The sequence below is a fragment of the Poeciliopsis prolifica genome, unplaced genomic scaffold (genome assembly GCF_027474105.1).
Source record: "Poeciliopsis prolifica strain line A6 unplaced genomic scaffold, Auburn_PproV2 SCAFFOLD038, whole genome shotgun sequence".
Taxonomy (NCBI): Eukaryota; Metazoa; Chordata; class Actinopteri; order Cyprinodontiformes; family Poeciliidae; genus Poeciliopsis; species Poeciliopsis prolifica.
Genome location: NW_026562413.1, coordinates 2,945,130 through 2,966,591, shown reverse-complemented (window position 1 = coordinate 2,966,591; position 21,462 = coordinate 2,945,130). Strand labels below are relative to the sequence as shown.

The window sequence follows — 21,462 nt, the reverse complement described above, 5'->3', positions numbered from 1 at the left end:
AAATACAGCATCTTAGACACTTTGTTGCAGACACAGGCAGTATTTTGAAAATACTGGATTCCTAATAGGGAGATGTTCTGGGTTAATTTCTACCCTGAGAGATATTTTTCTCAAAAGGTAATTGTATAGTGCTCCATAGTCCAGAGGACTCCAAAGCACTTCACTCTACATCCAGTTATCCATCCATTCATGCACTGGTTATAGTGCGCTACAACATTGTTGCTTTGAAAGGGTTCTGCAGCCAAATTTTGTTCTTAGAACTTCAGCTTCCAATAATGCTTATTAAGATTTTCGAAAGGGATTAATAAAGCTGTAAGCAACTTTAATAAAGTTGTAAAAATTAATCATGAAAATCCAAATCCTAAATGCTTATGTGGAAAGTAATTAGACCTCTTTGCTTGTTTTTTTTTTTTTTTTTTGATGATGTTTAGCCTTTCATAAGGCTGTGCCAATTTGTGCATAAACTATCATTCAAATAAAATTCATCTCATGTTCAGGACCAATGGGAGCTTGTGACAGTATTGTCACAAGCTCATAACTAATACAAAAAAAGCACAACTACTAGCAATGACCTTTTGTGGAACAATGACAGAAAACTCTTTAGAGAAGTTTGTGAACTCTGAGCCGGGAGTGTTGGGATTGTGATGTAATTGGATTTATTGACACAGACTTCTTTTAGAATTTCAGAGTTATCATTAATAGCCACTGTTTAGGTCTTTTTTACTGCATCTGGCATCTGCTGGTGCAAAATTATGATGCGTGTTTAACATCAGTGACATAAAATTCAGACAAAATGCGACAAGACCATTAAGACTAAAAATTTGGAAAATAAATGGCGATGTTTTTAGTTCCTTATATGGAAGTGGTACAAATCAGAGTTTTTGGCCAATGAAAAGATCAGAATCAGCATGAAAAAACTGGATGTAAGTTGCATAAAGGCAAAAAAAAGCAGTTTTAGAATTTGTAGTGAAACATATTAAGAGACATCCGCATGTGCAGGACAAGATGGTTAAAATCAAGGTAATGTAGGCACTCATAGTTTGAAATATTCCCTTCCTATTGTATTTATGGATGAGCCAAGTAAACTTGCTTCTGATGACTGCACTACGTTTTGTTAAGGTAAGCTCCCACCATCAGTGTCAGCAGTTGGGTAGAGAAGAGATGCAATTTTTGCAGAGCAAAAAGGAGAAGAGAGGGCAGGAAGGGGAAGAAGGAAATGGGAAGTGGGATGCAAAGGGGGAGGGAAGTATAGCAAGAATAAAGCAGGTCTGCAGGAGAGAGATAAGAGTACTTCAAGTGTCACTACAAGACTGGTACATTGATCTGAGAGAGAAAGAGAGGAGCAGAGAGGTGCAGAGACAGAGTTTCATTACTGTGAGCTCTGTCTTCAACACCATTTCAAATACCATACTACTGAGAGTATAAATAAAGCAGACAGGTAAGCGCATGACACATAAAAAAAAAATATATATTTGTTGATGTGCCAGAAGTCTTTATTCTACATTTTATGCATTCTGAAGTTTCTGGAACTCAGTCTGGTCTGACATAAGTTAGCTTGTCCTACAAGCAGCCATTAAAAAACCAATGACAAGCACACATTTTTAAGACAGTGTTTAATGGAAATCACTACATTTGCGCATAAACACAGAATAAAAATGAATTCATTAATGTTCAGAAAATTTGACTCACAGTCCCAATCTAAAGTAGTGTGCATTCACTTTATTAGTTTGATAAAATAAAGTTTAAAAAATCCATGTCATGTGCCACATAGATTGGGGATATCAATATGCAGTAACTACAAGGTAGACATTGCCATTTCATCTATAGTTGTTTAATTTTATTTTGCTCTTTTTGCTTACATAGGTATTTTACTTGGGACAATTTTTCAATGCAAGACATCTGTGCTGTTATTTTGGTTAAACTCAACTCTATTAAGCTGAAACAGCAAAGCTAGGAGTGACGGTAAACAATAGGGCAGCACTTTATTCCTCTCCACATTCCTGCACTCAACCAGGCATGTTAATGTTGAACTGGGCTGCAGAAACAATTAGGATAATTAATTTTGATGGTTAAGCTGTGTTCTTCAAGTTTGTATTGTTGAGTCAAAACAAGGGTATAATTGGATTCAATAAATGCATTTGCACAAAACAGCTGGGAGTACACTCAATCACACAAAAGCACAGCTGTCATTGAGTTTTTGCCTTTCGTGTGAATCATTTTAAACATTTTCCAAATGAAGTAGCAAAAAGAAGTTTTACAAGTTCCTCAGTTTACATATTTGTATCACTCCTGAACAGGAGTGCATTAAAATTAGAGGTCAGTTCAAGGTGTTTGTAAAGTTATCTTATCTCCTCCAAAAGTTGTGCTGTGCAGTGTAATGAGCCTTATTAAAAATTAAATAAATAAAAACTAAATGTAATTCAATTCTGGACTGGTTTAACACAAACATAAATATTCAAAAACAATGACATTGTTGTGTATTTTTAAACTATCAAATATTGTCATTTTACAGTTGAATCCCAGATAGCTCCAAACAACACTGTCAACTTGTTTCATAGTGAGACAATTGTAGTGCATTTCAGGAGAATAACATTTTAAAATATAAGAACATTTTGTGAGTTTTGCAGCCACTAAATTTATGTGTCAGTAACAGACCCAATATCAGCTCAGAAGAAAGTATTACAGAATTTAATCAGCATACTGACTTCCACAAATAGGAATTAGCTGGTCCGAAAGCATCTGTAAGTGTGTTTGTGCAGTTGTTTACATATGTGCATACAAGAGAGAGGGGATAAAAGGAAAGGCAGAGAAGGAAATGACCAAATATATGTAACAATCTTTTTGCACGAGTAGGTACATATGGTGCTGGATTAACTCTACGTTGGTTATCACAGGCTGTGTGCCATTTGTGTGTGTGTGTTTTGCATGTCACGTCTGTCTGGTTGGCAGCATATGTGTGCAATGGGCGTGTGTGTATCCAGCTGCTTGGACCAGCCGAGCTTTACCTCCACAGGGAACCATTAGCGAGATAATAATGAGACCATAGAGAAGTTGGATGAGGTGTGTGCACGTGTGTAAACAAAAGGGACATAGAAGCACAGAAAGAGAAACGTTTTAAATAAAAAAGCAGCAAATTTTAACACAAAAAGAAAGACATTTTTTTTAAGGTTTACTCCATGTGGTGAAGTTGAAACTAATTTAGAGACGCATAGGAAAATTTGTGCTCTAAATGCACAGATGCCTTGGACATCTTTTCATATGTTATGACTGATGCAAAAGCCTTCCCTCATCTGTATTTTTGTTTGATAAAATTTAAGAGGACAAGGATTTAATCTTGATTTCACCTGATATATCACAATAAATTCAATATGAGAGAAATTGAAATTATTTATAATTTTTCCAGCAATTGAGTTGAAGTGAATATTCTTTGCATTTGTTACAAATTAAGGTTTGCAAACATATTGTTGCAAAATTTGTGAATGTGAAATTAACATGTCTAATTTAAATGAAATGACTGTTCATTTCTGCCAATAATGGGTTCACACTTTGCATGACATATTCATATTCAGACTATTGAACAGAATGACACCTCAGTAAATATTCACACCGGGTACAAGTTGCAATGATAAGGGGCCCCTAACATTGGGGCCCCAATGCTAAGGAAATAAGAGCTTTTATTCGCTGGAAGTGGTAATTATCAAAATGAGTGACTGAAAATATATTAAAATAAATAAACTTCTTTTGTAATGAACTGAGACGCAACGCCATGTCACCATTTATGGTTTTCAGATTTCTAAATGAGATGCGGCTTTTACCTTATATCCTTTATGTTTTGTATATGGCAAAAATTATCATTGTCTGTGGCTTAATTTGCCACTTTTTCTTATATTGTAATGATTCATTTGTCCCTTCTTCATAACATGTTCATTAGCAGTGATTACCTTTGAATGAATTGCCACTTCAGTGTTAAGAGGAGGTTGTCAGGGTTGAATTTGATGCTATGAAGTCCCTTAATTTCACAAGAGCACAAGGTTTACAAGCTTTTCAAGTCACAACAACACCTGAATAATCAGGTTGCATAACCATTATATTTAGCTTTGTGAGCAGGCTGCTTGCTCACTGACCTGAAAACATGGCAAAACATGCATTAGTTGATGGGCTCTGAATTATTTTAAATTGTGCTAATTAAGAAAAAGACATGACAGGCAGCGTGCAGCATGGGCATATGCGTTACACCTGGATCAGTACGACAGGTGTGCTTGAAGCTCCTGCTGTGGAAGGGGACTTTGCATGTTTTCTATTGGAGTATGTGTCTCTGCATGTCTCAGGCATGTGGAGACTACCTAAACTAAACACTATAATTTGTCAAAGCTCAGTTGGACTTGTTCATACTGCACAGTAAACACACACACATACACAAATAGAGGAGTACAGTATTTCTATCTGGCATGATTTCCACACTCCTACATGTTTCAGTGCGACTCTCTAATGCATGATGGGACCCTCACATTTGAGCAGATTAGGAAAACAAAGAAACTCAAATGAATGAGAGCACAAGACTTAAGTGGGTGAAAACAAACAAAATGTACAATATGAGAGATGAGACTTCTGACAAATCTTCTGCCAGATTTTGGCAAATTATGCTCAAATAAAGCATTTGCAGAAATTAGCAGACACGTCTGATATTTTCAGTGACTATTTTGCAGAGTCAGTTAAAGTACATCATTAGTGTCAAAAAAGTTATGCTGAATGTCTGTTTTTAGTCAAAGCATAAAAACTGACAGTGGGAGTTTGTTACTATGGAGAAAGTTAAAATTTTGTATCATGCTTGTGCTAATGATGGTGTAAACCTGACCTCATGTTGTGTTTTGTAATGAGAGGGTGTACATTTTGATATTTTATACAACAAAAATTTGATGGCTGCAAAAAAAAACCCAAAAAAAGTCATGCAGCTACTTAATGCTACAGTACCAAAAATCAGGGTCAATCCACTGCAAAAGTTGACATGTGCTGCTGGTGCTGCTCAAGATTAAACTCATAATTATGCTTTTGCACACTGTACAGCTCTCAGATAGACAGGATTTCCATTTGTACACTGTGACGGTTGAAATGTTGTTTGGATTTTGCAGAGACATACAGGAAGCAAGCAACGTAGTTTACTGTCAATCAAATCCCTCTCGTGAAGCAGACGGCTTTCCACGGCTTGTACTACCCGTGAAGTGGGTACAAAAAACAGACAAGCCACAGAGAACTGCACAAGATTTGTGCAAATGGAGATTAATCTGACTGGGGCAGAACTGGTTAAAGGGTTTTAGCGGCAAAGCGGTTTTAGTTTTCTCTAGTTCAGCCCTTCGTGGCTGGAGGCACAATAGCCTGATGTTCCTATTGGAAGCGTTAGTCTTTCAGGCTTGGTATTCAGTTTAAACATACTGGCAATAAAACATTCAGATGTTTTACACTTGTAATTTGCTCTGAGCCTACATGTTGAATGATGGTTCCTGCTGTGTAATGCTTTTGGTTTGATCTATCAGCTTAATGTTATGTTTTAATGAGGGGCCGGTTCTTCAGTTCAAATTGAAATATTGCTCTGTGGGTCTCATGGATAGTCTGAAGCCAGTAGAAATAACCTCACGTCACGATTAGATAGTAAATCATTGCTACAACCACAGGTGCAAATACGTACAAAATGAACTAACCTCATGGGAGTTACAAAAATTATTTAGGTTTTTAATGATTTCAGATAACAAGCAAAGAAATATGCATGCATCTACTTTTTAATATTAATAAAATACACATTTTGTGCTTCTTATGTTTTTTATCAGTTCCTTAGTTGTTGTTTTTTAAGTGAAATAACTCCCAAGTTGATATATGATGGTGAAAGCAAAACTAAGGTTGAGTTCTTAGCTGGAAGTAGCTTTCTCTGACTCAAATCATGCCCACGTTGTTTGGATGGATGGATGGATGGATGGATGGATGGATGGATGGATGGATGGATGGATGGATGGATGGATGGATGGATGGATGGATGGATGGATGGATGGATGGATGGATGGATGGTACTCTTATGGGCTCTTCTCGGATCAGCAGCATCTTAAGTCTCATAAATGTTTGCATTATAAGATTGTTACATGAAGAAAAACAAGAACAGCTTCATTGCTGAAAAACAATGAAGAAGGAATGAATAAAAATGCCATTGTCTAAATAAAGATTTCCAGATTCAGCAAAGACACTGTCACAACATGAATACCTAATAATAGTTTGAAAAGCAGCAAAGTTCTTGGAATAGGCTAAGACACACCAGTATATCAAACTGGAAGACAAACAAAGTCATTATTATTAGTAAATCTAAATTGGACATTTGAAACGGTTACATAAAAAAAGCAAAATGGAACAAAAAAAAAAAAAAAAGAAGAAACGATTGATACCCTAACAACTTTAGGCTTTGAAAAACTATTTGAAGACAAAAAGCACACACAGCAGTGGTACCTGTCACAGACTTTTCTCTGTAGTTCCCTGACCTGATCCCTATTAAAAATGTATGGAGCAGTTGAAAAGAAAGAAAGCCAAGAATTCATTGCAGTAAGTTCTGCGGATCATTGTCAAATCCTGTTGGGATAACATGGACTATCAGGTCTGAACAATCCAGTCGAGTTCCGGTCAGCTCCAGTGCATTCTGACATTCAGATACATCCCTGAAGTGCTCAACATTACACTTTAATCTAAGGTTTCTGGGGCCAATAGTAGATTAACAAAAAATCAGATCAGAGCAACAACATGCAGGGAAATTTATAAAATGTAAAAAGAAGAAAACTTATTGTAGACAGTTATTTCGGAAGTAATGTTCCTTAGAGGCATCTGGATATTTAATGACTGCAGCTAAGCTGAGTTTTTGAATCTAAGCCTTTATCTTGCTTCATTCTGTTCCAGATGTCTTAATGCAAAAGGATTTGTGCACCCTGGACAGACAACAAGTCCATCAAAAGGCCAGTGCAGAAATGGACAACAATGCACAAATAATTATATGGTCAATTTACAATTTTTCACGTCTGAAAAATGTATAATTTTCAGACATAAACAAGCCAGAAACTGAATAAAACGGTTAAAAGAAATTGCTGAAATACAACAGAAAATAGATTTCAGCAAATGGGTTTTTAAAGACAAATTTGCTTACACTTCATTTTAAATTCAACTGTTACATTTATTGCAAAAGTAATGGAACAACCTGAAATGACTGGATCAGAGCATTGCCAAAGCTGCCTTATGCTGCCTGGTTTGCAGTGGCCAGTCTCTATAAAACAACTAAAACATGGTAAAATATGAATTACTGTTTTTACTCCACAGAGAAAATGAATGTTAGTTTTGACAGGAAGTCAAAATACACTCTACAAGGTGGTGAAAACTATTATGGAGGATCATCATAACTGGCTGATATTTTAAACAAATCTTATACCTTGAATGATTTGAAATAATCATCCAAGGCAATAAACTAGTCATTAACATGTAGTTTATTATTAACCACAAAATGTTGGTCATTAGGGTTTAACACCAAAATGTTGATCGGAGCAGCTTATCTTGCTTTGGAGGGATCAGATTTTTTATTTATTTATTTATTTATTTTTTTTAATAATGTGTCTTTCAGTTGTCTTGGTTGTGCTTTACCTTTTTAAGTCATATCTAGATTTTGGCTAAATCTAGCCAAAATTCCTCTGAATATACAACGAGGAACATGTCTGAAACTAAATTCTGTATTTATTTAAAACACACAAAGATTTGAAGTGTTATCTTTATTGGAAAAAAAAAATCAAGTGCTTGATTAAACCATGGTACCATAAACACGAACTGAATCAATGATCAGCACACTCCAAAGGACACAAAAACCCTGTGCCCAGACAACCAGCAGCCTGAATCTTGTTATGCTGACAACACACAAACAACCACACATGCTCATTTCATTTCCGTTTCTCAGTGAGTCTCATTTCAGGTTTTGTCAGAGCAGATTATTACTTTTTCAGTACCAACAATAACCCTCCACCTCCTCTACCTCAACCTCCTCCCCCTCATCTTCTGTCTGTTCTCCATTACTTTGCTTTGCTTTCTTGCGGTTGGTAGGTTTGTCCTAAGACACGGGATCATAGTCAGTCATGGCTTTTCTTCAGTTCAAACACAGTTATGGCAGAGGCTTTTCTTTGAAATAGAGCGATTGGCAGATATTTTAATTTCAGATCGCTAATCTAACACACAAACACAGATTCTAAAAATTAAATATTTATGCAAACATTCTATGTCTAAACACTATTTATATCACAGGATCAATTACTGGTGACACAGTAGCAAAATAGCATCACTTTTTACAAAAATGACCGAAAATTGGATAATGAAAAATTTATGTGAAAGTCATAGTTTTGGTCAGGTTAAAGGCTCTTCGTGAAACTCTAGTGATCCAGAGTCTAAAGTTATATTCATACGAGCGAGTTTTGGTCTGGACTCAAAGTGGACTTCATTTGTTTTGCTTGTCTGGTGGGGTTTGCTTTTGCATTGTTTTTTTTGTTTTTTTTTCTTGCAAACATTCACAATGTGGGTGATGATTGTTCCCATTGGACAAAAATGAAGGTGGATGGGACAGATCACAGACCCAGAAAAGCAAACTTTGGAAGACAAGCATGCTGCATTTATGTGCACTTGTGCTTTTAAAACTGCAAGAGCTTTTTGAAAGTCTAGACCAGCTCATGCAACCCAGGTTTTGTGATGCGATATTTTGGATTTTGGAATTGTGTTGCCAGCTGAATGAGATGAGATGCTCTGCACCCCCTGACCCACAGCATACTGCCAATAGCATTGCAAAGCAGAAAACTTTGGATCGAGTTTTCAGTGCATGCTGTGGTAATGTTAGCAACACTAAAGGGATCATTTTTACCATAATGCCCAGGAGCAGTGGCTCATGAAGTCCAAAAAGACATGCCTTTCCTGTAGTTGGTTCAAATCAGAAGTGAGACCACACCAGAGTTTGTCTGGAAGCAGACCAAGAACACTTCAAAAATGGGTTTCATTTTGGTCATTTGCACGAGGATTCACTTTACTGTATTCATGCCTGCACAGAAGATCTGGAACAACACGGGAAACAAACTCTGGACCAAATATGTCAAGTGTGAATAAACCCTAACTTAACTCTTGATTCTTTGTGGAATTCAAGTGTGAATCAAATTCAAACATTTAATATAGACTCTAAGATTTTGATGTTGGAGCCTATGATCTGAATAGTTTAGTTTAGAGTCTTCAGCTGTTTATAGTACACCACTGTATGCTTATCTAATTTCATGTTGCCTGTCTGCGGTTTGATAAACACAGAGAACATTTAATTTGCAAGTTGTGTTTTTCAATTACAGTAACAATAGGTATCAACTTTAAATCTCTCTATGCAAGCTTGTTGTTACGTTTATTGATTCTGAGATCTGCCTTGGAGCTGTAACCAGCCCCAAACTGGGACCTCGTGACTGAATCCACACAATATCATAGTACTCTGCTGTGACATTGTCATTAAAGGCCTTCTCAACATTACCAGGCAAGTAAAATAATGGCTGCCCACCCTACAGAATCATTGGGAGTTCATCAGTAGAAGATCTGCAATCTGATTTTTAAGCAATTTTAGAGGTGAGCAATTAGAGTGTAACATCTTATCAAATTAATAAACATAGGTGATTGATTTGTGCTGCTTATTTTTTGTAAAAATTCCTTCCTGAAAATCTGTTACATTATTTAACGCTCCTGTGAACAGATATGTTCAGTTGTTCATCATTAAAAAGGGCATTCACCTAGATCAGTTGTTGGCCATAGAGGTCAGAGATTATACTGAAAAGAGAGCAGTCAATTTTTTTTTCTGTCTGAAAATGGGCTTAATTTAAAAAAAAAATAATATCCATGAATAATGTATGATAATTTAAGCACAGCATGTAATGTAAAGCGACAAGATTAATGAATCACATATTCACAGAAAGAGAGATAGCATATTACTGGTGCAATAGCTAAAAGCACTGCAGCTCCAGGCATTTGATTGCATGACTGAATAATTGATCGAAACCTATTACAGTCAGTATGAATGCCTCTAGGTGTCAGCATGCACAACCACAAACTGTAGGCGACTCTATAGTGTGTATGGGGGTTATTTGCATGTGTTTGTGCGTGTAAGTGTGATGTGTAATTGACATGGGGTGTAAATAGTTGTAGATGTGTGTTTCTGAGTTGGTGTGAACAAATTAGTAGCTTAGCTCCTCTTAGCCTTACTGACAGAAAGACAGAGCCATTGCTAATCCAGCACTGACAAGTTGCCATTTGCTTCTCTTCTTCTTTTGCAATTTCCTCCTGCCTCTCTTTCTTCCTCCTCTACCCTCAAAATTACAGTTTACCGCTCTGCTACTGCTGGGACACATGCTAGTATACCATTTGATGCCTTTTACAGTTTTTGGTGGGTTTTTTGTTGTTGCTCAGGTCACATCCAAAGAAGAAAAACATTTCTTTTAATATTTTTTTTAATTGAATTTACAGAAAAATATTTTTTTTTCTCAAAAAAAAAACAAGTTGTCTTATTTGTCGCACAAGCTTTATCTTTTATGATAGGATCGAGAAACAGCTAACTGATATTACTACAATTGGATAATCTTCTGTACTCTCAGTTAATGTAAATCACATGTCTTTTGTATGATCTTTTTCTATGTTTGTGTATTTTTGTGACCATATTACCAGTTTAAAGGTTTTCTTTGATACCTCTGTGCCATCTCCGGCATGTTCAGAATGTACAATTAAGGATTAGCAGTACATATTTAAAGTTAGATTTTTTGGAACTTTACTATAACAAAATTCAGCCTGGTACTTTAAGTTAAAATTTATCACACTGTGAAATAAAAGGCTCAAAAACAATTGCTATTTAGAAATACCTGGATTAAATGCAATTATTTTAGGCTGTATTTTATGGCCTAAGTGGTCAATAATAAGAACTTTACACTTTTTTTTTTTAATTTTCCCAAAAATTACATTATTTTGGATTTAGCTTGACTTAATGAAGATTCCAATTATTCAACAGACAGGCATTAATTGAATCAATTCAACAAGTTAGTGAAGTTGTTCTAACTAGTGTTGGACTTTCTAAACTATTTTGGTGTATTTAGAGGCAAAGAATTAATGTACAGTTTGCAAAATATGAAGTCATGATATGTATGTATCTCAAGTATGTGTATTGTTTTTGATTAATTCTGATTTTCTATTGAGTGTTAAGAGGAAGAATCTATGCAAATCTGCTGTATAAGCATAGAGTATAAGTTACATTTGAAACAATGTCAATGTTCTTTTTCCTTTCATTTGGGTGTGAAACATTAATGTTGCATCCAAAACCAGTGCCTACAACTGGTCAAGTTAATATTTGCTGAACTGGTTAGAAATTTATGTTACTGCTTTGCTAAAACAAATACTCCAAGCCTTTGCAATACCAAGGTGAGTAAATCTTCAACAGTGCAGACAGAATGTGTGAGTAGCCCCTGAAGTAAATTTGGTGGAAGTTGAGCGCATTTGTGGTACGTTTTCCCAAATAAATTGACAATCACTGAAGTGCTGCACTCTAAAGTTGAATATTTTATAGAACACCAGAAAGTCAGGTAGATACATAATAGCTGGATTTGAGTTCTATAAAAATGTTTTACAGTGAGCTAAAATATTTGGCAGTGTTACAGTTGGATATTGATTCCTTGACCTTGATATTCTCTGCACTGACCTCTTCATTTTTGCACCCAAACCCAAAGACTGAAGCCACATTAACATTTTCACTCACACATAATCTAAGTCCGAATGATGCCTGTGGCTGAGTGTAAATACTAAATATTTAATATTTAATAACCAAATCTGTACTTGTAGTTTACCAACTAAAACGTGTAATTAAAAAGCTGATAGCGTGATAAAAACTCTGCTCAGGTCTGTTGTGCCTTATAAGAATTGGACCATCAGCAGTATGTTCTTTTTTGTACTTTCCTTCAACAATACTTACCTAAAATTATTTATTTGTGGTATAGTGGGAAGAGGAGCCATGACATTTTAATTTTTTCAAACCTACTAATTTTGCAAATCTCCAAGATAAGTTTTTGCTGTATGTAAAATTAGATTTAATTTTTTATGAAAAATGTGCCATCTTTCAAATCCAGTATGATGAATTAAAACAATTCCAAAAAGAAAAATGGGTCACAGTGACTTAATAGACTCATTCACTGCTAATGCTTGACGCTGCCAAAAGTGACAGCAAACATTTAGTTTTAAATACATTTTCTCAGGACTGCAGCTCTTACTAAATACTGCAACATTAAATTTTGGCACAGCAGTTCTTCTCTGGTTTATCTCATCTTATTTGAAAAAAAAAAAAGAATTACTAAAGAGGAAATGAGGTAAACTCAATACTGTGAATCAATTTGCAGATGCTATCTAAAAGTGGTGACGATTCAAGTGCCGTCTCTTCTGTGTTGAAGATCCTCCTCTCAGTAATACCAGGCTGCCTCTCAGATCCACAACCCGAATGCACTTAGGAGGAGCAAACGCATTCAGTTCTATGTGAAATGCATAGTTTCTAAACACCTAAAGTGTTTTATGTGTATAGTAGATTAATGGATAGAAAAAACAAACATAGAAGTAAATATAAATTCAGTTCACTAAAGATCATGAACAAACTTCTTGTGCATTTGTGTGACCTCTGTGTCAAGCAGAGGTGGCAATACATTATGATGTGAAATAATGTCAATAATGTCCAAATCCAACATGAGTAATCCTGGTAAATTAACATAACGGCGAGAGTTAGTAAATATTTTTAAACGGATCATAAAAGACTTCTGGTTTTATGTGACAGATCCTAAGTTTGTTATGTGAACTTAGGATCTGTTCAAGATAATTGTTGATGACATCACCAAAATGTAATTTGTTTTTCTTAAAGGAATGCATTCCCTCCAAACACCACGTGGCCTTATCTTTTCACTGATGCTGCGGGTCACTCAGTGATTGTCCTTTTTAGCAAGAAAATTATTTAAAATAATTATTTCAAAATTTTTAAAATCATTTTAACTTCAGTTATCTTAACTGAGGTGTCCAGATGAAGTAGTATGACTTCTTTTCAGCCTGAAGTCTGAGTCATATATTTTCATGATCATGATAAAGTACCACTCAGCTTCTCAGAGTAATGCATATATGTTTTTGATGATTTGTTTCAATGTGTTTGCAGTAAAACACTGTTAATGTTGTAAACAGGAGACTTTGGCAGTAAAAACAAATTTAATCGGAAACATGACTTCAAGAATTCTAAATATTGTCGATGAAGGAAGATAAGACGTGGAAGGTGAATGAAGTGTAAAACTGAACTTGAAGCCAGTGCAGTTTAACGCTGTACTGGCTTCAAGATTAGAATTAGAATATCAATTTCTTAATTCTGGCAGATTAAATAACTTCAAGTCATGCAAGTCAATAGTTTTGCTGGTATTTAATGTTGATTGCTTTCTTGTTTAGATCTCAGAAAGGAGCATTTCGTTTCATGGAAGACATTGGAAACCTTACATCATACTCCTGCTTTCTAAAGGATACCAAGCTCTATTTCCATCACTTTGATCACTCTTCTTTCCAGTTCAGAAGAAAAAAGATGAAATACACCTGCTTTGGTACCATGGGAATGCTGGGATAGAGACCATATCAGAATTGTTGATACATTCTCAAATGTGTGTTTTGTGTGCTGAACAGCTTACGTGATGAATTAAATTGCTTGGCAGTGATAAACTGGGACAAATCTTTGTTTGTTTATTGTGCTATGTGGTAAAGGGTAATTGAATTGTACTGGTATTGCACTTTATCAAGTCCAGAGGACCCCAAAACGCTTTGCAATAGATTCTTTCAGTCAACCATTCATGCACATTCACACACTGACGGTGGCAAGCTACTGGATAGTAGCCAGAGAGACAAGGTCGTGCACTTTTTATCTTCCCGTTAAATAAAATAACATATTTGTCTTTGAAATGTAGACGTAAAAGCAACAACATAGCTAAAATAATCTAAACTAAACTGGAGATAATAATCAAAATAATCAAAAAATATTTGAGTTAATTTAAATCTTCCTGTTACTTTTATATAATCAAAACAAACTTTATCTTTAAAGCTCACAGAAGCAACACACCTATATCATCTGTGCCTTCTGGCAGTGATGTTTAATTTTCCATCCGCCTACGACCTCTACTGTGGAATGAAACAAGGTGATGTATGTAAATCTAAAAATAAAGCTTGCCATATGATATATCTCACATACAAGCCTTTCTCCCACACACATTGTTGATATGTGGGGTGAACAAAGGAACACACAGACACAAAAACCTCTATGTGAGTCTTCGGTGTCTCTGAAACATTCACATATATACATCTGTAGTCTGTCTGTCTTCCTGTCACATGTACACACACAATGTCCACATACATTTACAGAGTTTTATTCTAAAACTTCAATTTTTTACGCTAAAAATTTAGGAGCTATATAGTCGTGGAGAAATTAAGCAACCCTATGAAAATCAACTCGTATGCACAATTATTATTGATTTCAACAAGGGTAATATCAGTCAAGCTCAAGAAAAAATATTTACAATTTTATTTTGCAAATTTGGGATAGAAAATGCAGTTTCTGAAAAAGAAAAAAAGGTTTAGATGATTATGTACTGATTATGAGGGAGGTTAGTCTTGTCTAAACCTCAGAGACTGAATTTAGTGTATGTTTCAAACTCTATAGAGCCATCTTGGGCCTTCAGACAGAATGTTACAGCTGTAGTAGCTTCTGAGCCTGTTTGGAGGTTTAAAGAGGTTTCAATATACTACATAGAAAATAGTCTACAAGTAGAAGACATTCAAAACAAATATTGCCAAACCCAGAACTGTCCCTCTAGTCAAGTTATCCCTGAAAACAGCCTGCAATACTCTAAGTATTCAGTAACCCCAAGATATTGTCATCATGGGACCAACAGCAGGCATTGTGCAACTGTTGATATGAGATGCTTGTCTTTCTTTTCTGCTTTAACTGTCATTTCCTCAGAGAGGTCCAGGATTTCTAAATTAACAATGTTCATGGAATGGGTTGTAAATAATTACAATGGCCAGAATGTAATTATTCATAGAACACAATAGAGAACATGTTTACAATGAACCAAATACAGTATTACAAGACAAAAACCCAATTCTAGCTGTAAAGCATAGAAGTGAAAGTGATATAGTTTGGGATTACTTGATGCTTTAGGACCTGGCAAAATTATGCGATAAAATACGACATGAATCCCCTTGTGTGTCAGATGGGCTTTGAAGAAAATTTATAAACATTTGTAAAATAAAAAAAATAAGAAAATACTTAATTTTAATTGAAGCTTAAATGGGACCTGCTGCATGAGATTGACTGAAAGCGCACCAGTTACTGCACCAAAGATTGGCATAAAACAACAAGTAAAATTTTACAGGAGTCATTTTAACCAACAGCTGTAGGACTCGCTATTAGAGATTAGGGTGTCCTCCCTTATTTCGCAGAATACACCATTTTTCACATCCTTTGTAGAACCTTTGTTTCTTAATCAACAATTCAATATTTAATTGAGTTATCCAGTTTTTCTACACGACTATATATTCTGAGTATGTTCCCAAAAGTTTTGTAACAACTGCAAATCAACACATTTCATGTACTTTATTTTATTATTTTTTTATAGGATTTTTGGCAGCATTGTGCTGTATTTTAGAGGACAAGGTTTTAGAATAAAATGAACTCTTCATATTTCATGCATACCAAAAATACTGATATTTTATGCTTACCTCGACAAATAGGAGCAGGAAAATCCCAGACTGCAGTGTTTGCTGCATTGGTTATGCACGTGAGTGTGGCATGACCGTCTAAGACGTAACCAGGGACACAGCTGTATTGCACCCGGTCTCCTACAGCGAAACGGCCACCACTACTTAGCACCGCTTTTGGTGGAACACCTGGATTCCCACAAGATGTACTGTGTAGTTCTGTGAAAGAAAGAAAATACAAAAAAAATCATTAATTCAGTCTCAGCATTTCTTAAAGTGTAACCAGAAGCATTTATTAAAAGAGATCTGTAGGTTGGAAATTCAGTTTCTTTTTCGTTACAAACGAGATTATGTGCTTAAACTGCTAAGTCTTTCCTTAGGATTCACCTCAATCCTCACTCACCCTGAAGAGTAGCAATACTCCTGCTTACTGGTCAGAAATGGCAAATGATGAAGTCCATAATTGAGTCTGGCTCCGTGAGACATCTTTTACTTTTGTAAAAGAAAAACTTTGTCAGATGTTTTTTTGACTTTGTCAGATATTTGAAGCTCTGAATGTTTCCTGATTTTACAACTTCACAACATAAATTTCAAATTACAGCTAACTGTGGAATATTGTGCTCTCCGAAACATTAGGTCATATCTCTTACGGCCTAAAGTTTGTGAGGTGTCAGAGAGACACCAGATGACAAGACAAGCAAAAGCAGAGCTCACTGGATCTTATTGAGTAAATACCTGTTTATGGGCTTTTAATAAACATTACATCAAGGTCTTTGGTTAGAAAACTTTCTGCATGCATACGACTAAAATCTATTCCTAACGAACAACAGCATAAACTAAAAGATAACTATTACTATTGAAAGGCACATCACACAACTGAGAGGGCCTGAAAATGACCGACAAGCAAGGAAGAGTCACATAGAAAGACGGATGGTAAGAAAATAGAAATGCAATTCACCATATTACCAAAACATCCCTTTCACCCTACGCATTGGTTTAAATGTACATAAGGTTTTGGTTTGGTGTATTATATACAGATAAGCATGTTAGCTGTAAAGCAAAAAATTAATTGAAATCAAATTGGACTAAATAACCTTAGACAAAAGAAGCAAAGCATTATTATTTGCCCCTCTTGAACCATTTTCAGTTCTCATTCAAAAAGGCAAGGACAACTGTGGTCATATAAAGATCCACATACACAGACGCAAAGACTTGACGCGAGTGGGTGAAGAGGTATTACAAGCCATAAACTGAGACGTAGATGAGAGCACAGGGAACAACTCCAGTCTTATAGTTTGAACTTGATTGATACAACTATGAAACTATTCAGACAGATAGAAGGCTGGGGTGGGTTGGAGCAGCAAGCAGACAGATTGGGTGAGGGGGAGGCAACAACACAGATGAGAGAGGTGGTAGGGCGGTAGGAAGGGGTGCTGGAACAAACGATAGCCATCATGACAGATAGAACTATGAAACTGTAAGGACAGATGGAGTGAATAGGGCAAACTGAGAGAAAGGAAAGCAGGATGGAAAGAATTAAACAGATCTGCAAACTGGGCTTCTAATTAAAACTTAGAGGCAAATATAGAGCTGCAAGTTTCTCATATAAACACTGAAAACAACAAAAGAAAACAACAGCACTTTTCTCTTGGTAGGTGTAATTTTATTTAACTGTCATTTAGGATTCTGGTCACGACTTAAGCTTTAATCAGTATTTCACTACTCTGACAGACCTTAAAATTAAATGGAAAAGTTAAATCTTTTAAATTATGTAAAAGTAAAGGTTTGCTCATCAAGATTGACTGAATAAGTAGTTTTTTTTTTTGTTTCAAAGGTAGGGTCGGAGGCGAATGAGTGGGGTGATCTAAAGATATACTGAAGTTATATTAAAAGCTGCTGTCCTTAAGTGACCTGAAGTCAACAAAAACAGCAAAGAACATTGTAAATTATGTTAAGGTAGATGATAGGTTAATTGATATACTTGAGTTAATTGGAGGCACGCTTGTGGACGTATTTTAAAGCTACACCTGAACACACTGCTTTCTAGTAACACAAGTGGAAAGTCAAAAGAAATCAGCCAGGATATCAGGAGCAGAATTGTGGAGTTGTACAAGTCTGGGGATTATCCTTGGGAACAATTTGTTGATGCTCAAATTTGCTGCAATAATCTGTTCAAACAATGATATGGAAGTCATGACGGGAATATCCAATCATCATGCAACTCCAACTTGGTTCTGTGTTTTCCAGAGATTAAAGTATTAAAGAAATGTAATGAACCAGATTCCATCTTGCAAATGCCCACAAAGCCAAAGATCTTAATTTTTGGAGACAAGTCTTGTGGAGCTGCTTGTAACAATTATAACCATTATTACATTTGGAGGAAAAACTGGAAAACTTTTTTCAAGAAGTGTAAGTATCAAATATCATGGTGTGGTGCTATTTTGCTGCAGAATGAACTGGTAGGCTTCATAAAATAGATTTATAAGGAAAGAAAATTATGTAGAAATACCGACACATCTAAAGACATCAACCGGATAATTAAAGCATAAAGCCTTGTTCCTAATGCTTAATTACCCTAAGCATACAGCTAAAGTATGCTTAGGGCATACTAAGCATACTTTGGCTTAGTATAAAGTAAGGAAAAGACACATAGTTGTCCTTAAGTAGCTTAATGACAACAAAGTCAAAGTTTTAGTGTGCTCATCACAAAGCCCCGATCTCAAAAATATGGAAAAGTCATAGGTAGAACCAAAAAAGTGTATGAAAGTTAGACCTTATCTGCTGGGAAGAATGAGTCACTTTTGTGGAAGGAAACTCAAAAGTTCTGACTCAAATTATACAATATAAAAGACAATTATACCTGATGCTGACAAAATATATGTAAACTTCTTAATTCCCAAAAAATTACAAAAAAAATCTCCCAAATATTTTCTCTGTAAGTTTTCTGACATTTACCAAATGGAGATAATTTTGATAATGCTTACTCACGTAAAACAAGACAAGTTCAGTCTCATCTAACTTCAGACATTTGGTGTATGTAAATTTCTGAATATCTGGTTTCAACTGTATATTTCTAAAGATGAAGATAAAAAAAAAACATTCTGAAAGCTTTTGGTTTGAAGTTATCCTTTGTTTTAGTCCACACAGAGCATTAAGTGGATAAAACAGACAGCCAGAGGCAAACAGTTTTGCTAAAGACCCTCAGAGAAATCCTTCCAACTGCCACCCTGCTTATCTCCACACACACAGTGACAGAGAAACATACACTGATGAGACACACTTGGATAAAAACACATAGGTCCACACACACACACACACACACATCCACACAAACACAACAAGGGTCATCCATCACTGTGGCGATCCCTTGTGTTGTATTGTGATTGGATGTCAGGTTGGCCTGGTGTCGTGACCTGCTGGCCTATCGATTTAGCAAGTCAGCATGGCCCCACTCAGTGTCACAATGTTTGTTCTTCAGTATCCTATCAGGCACACATTTACTTTCACCAACACTCTCTCTTGCGCACAAGCAGGAAGACATTTCTATTTGTTTGAAAATATGCTATTGACAACATAAACTCATTTTAGCTGTTTCAATTTCAGCCTGCATTCCATCATCTTTACATTAAAGTTTCCCTTATTTTCTGCCTCATTTGCCCCCACCCCCCCCTCCAGCCTTCCTTCAAGCCTTTTTTCTATAGGAGAAAAATCACCAATTTACTCTAACACCTGGAAATGATCCAGTCTGCGTCTATTCCCTGGTCCAATGACATTGTATCAGTTATGGATATTTATAGACTCTGGGTCATATCAGCAGTGATGGAAACTTGGTATCCAGGTGGACAGAATGATTTGCACAGTGTATACAGTCCGAAGCCTCGAGTCCAACATTTTTGATCACTTACTCCCAAAGTGACATCAGGCCAAGAAGAGAAAATAAAAGAACTTCAAAACGGATCTTGAAATGTACGGGCTACCAGAGGAGAGAAGTAAAAATGGGGTACTTTGTTCAGACCTTCTTGTTCCATTTAACTGCAGTTAAGATCCAGGTTGTGCAGCATTTAGCACAACCTGCAGATGCCGAGTGGATGCATTACTAATCCCAAAATAAAGTAAGTTACAATTATACAGCATAAACATTAAAAGTGCATAAAAAAACTACCTTGATATAATTAGATTAATTTTGGTTAGGTGTCTCAAATTAATAAAATACAAACTAGATTTTATAACAGTCTTAATCTGGGTTTCAAGTTTAATATTCTGCATCAATCTTTTCTCCCTGATTTGTGATGAGCCTAGATCTATGTTAGAATGCAAGAGTCTCCAAAATCTATCTATGTAACCATGGATGGAAACCCTGTGTTTTCTATAAATAGAACTGGGGAAGCAGATGAAAAGAGAAAAGAAGGTGGCCTAAAGCTGAGCTCTGTGGGACTCCACATTGAATGAAAGCACCAAAATCACAGAGTTTGACTGCAAAATGTTTGCTCTGCCAAATAAGACTTAAACAATTGCTATTCCATTACAATTGTTTAAGGTTAGAGCATCCACACATTGCTCTAAGTGAGAATTAAAACATTTGCGATAAAAGCAAATAGATTTTTATACTAATTCACATTTCTAGGCCTTAAACCGATTCACAAATTTTAGGACAATCTTTTATTAGTCTAATAAGAGAACAAGTGGCAAACAGCGCTTACCTTGTGACAAATTCAGGATGAACACCTTCAAGATTGAAAATGAATAAATTAAACATGAATGATTCTAGTTTTTAAATGCCTAAAAATATCTATCTCAGGTGTTGTGTTGCTTTTGTGTTCAAAAGTATTGTCTGACTCATAACCCATGCTCTGAGCAAAATGCCGGTCTGTTTTGTTTTGCTGGTAGGCATTAGTGTTAATTGTCATTTTCTGCTTGTTTTACATAAAAAACAATCAATTTACTAATTCCTAACTTACTAAAACCTGTTAACAAAATTTATATTAATATATATATGTATTTAAATTACTGAAAAAGTATAAGATTCAAAAAGTTATTTCGATAAGCTTTAAAAATAATTTTCAAAAAGCTTTAAAAATAATTTTCAATAACACTTTTAACATTTCTTAAGACTTCTCATTGAACAGCAATTTAGATGTCATTTTATGTAAATAGTTGTTAATTTTAAAACCATGTCTTTATTGGTAGTGAGGAACAAAGCAGCTGTAAATGCCATCTAGTAATTGCATCTTTATCTTCCTCTTCATGATACTGATAGTAATTTTTGGATGTGGTTTTTGTGTAGATCTGCTCTTCTGATTATTTGAGAGTTTTGCAGCAGAATAGGATACATGTGGCGTCTCACTACAACTGATTAAAAAGTTTTATTGTGTACTTTATGGCCCTGTGAACCACTGGGCTGGATATGATATATTATATTTAATCCAGATGACAACCATTAGGCAAAATAATAATGATGATAAACTTCTTGCAGAAAACTTCTGGCAGATTATAGAACTTCAATTTATTAAGGTTATCCTATCAGTCCGACCCCGACTGTCATGGTACAATTTATGCACTAGTTATGGAATCAGGTTTATTTTGGAAAGTCAAACTTGCCTGATATTGGGGTTAGCCACAGCCTGCGGGAAAGTCAAATGTCAT

General features: G+C 35.6%; 1 protein-coding gene across 1 annotated transcript in view; it reads right to left on the bottom strand.

Moving 5' to 3' along the window:
• Positions 1-21,462, bottom strand: part of csmd3b (CUB and Sushi multiple domains 3b) — a 356,525-nt gene that overhangs the window by 208,310 nt on the left and 126,753 nt on the right. The window contains exon 4 of the mRNA XM_055053697.1: positions 15,841-16,038. Within this exon, the coding sequence (XP_054909672.1) occupies positions 15,841-16,038 (198 nt within the window). The remainder of the gene's footprint in view (positions 1-15,840; positions 16,039-21,462) is intronic.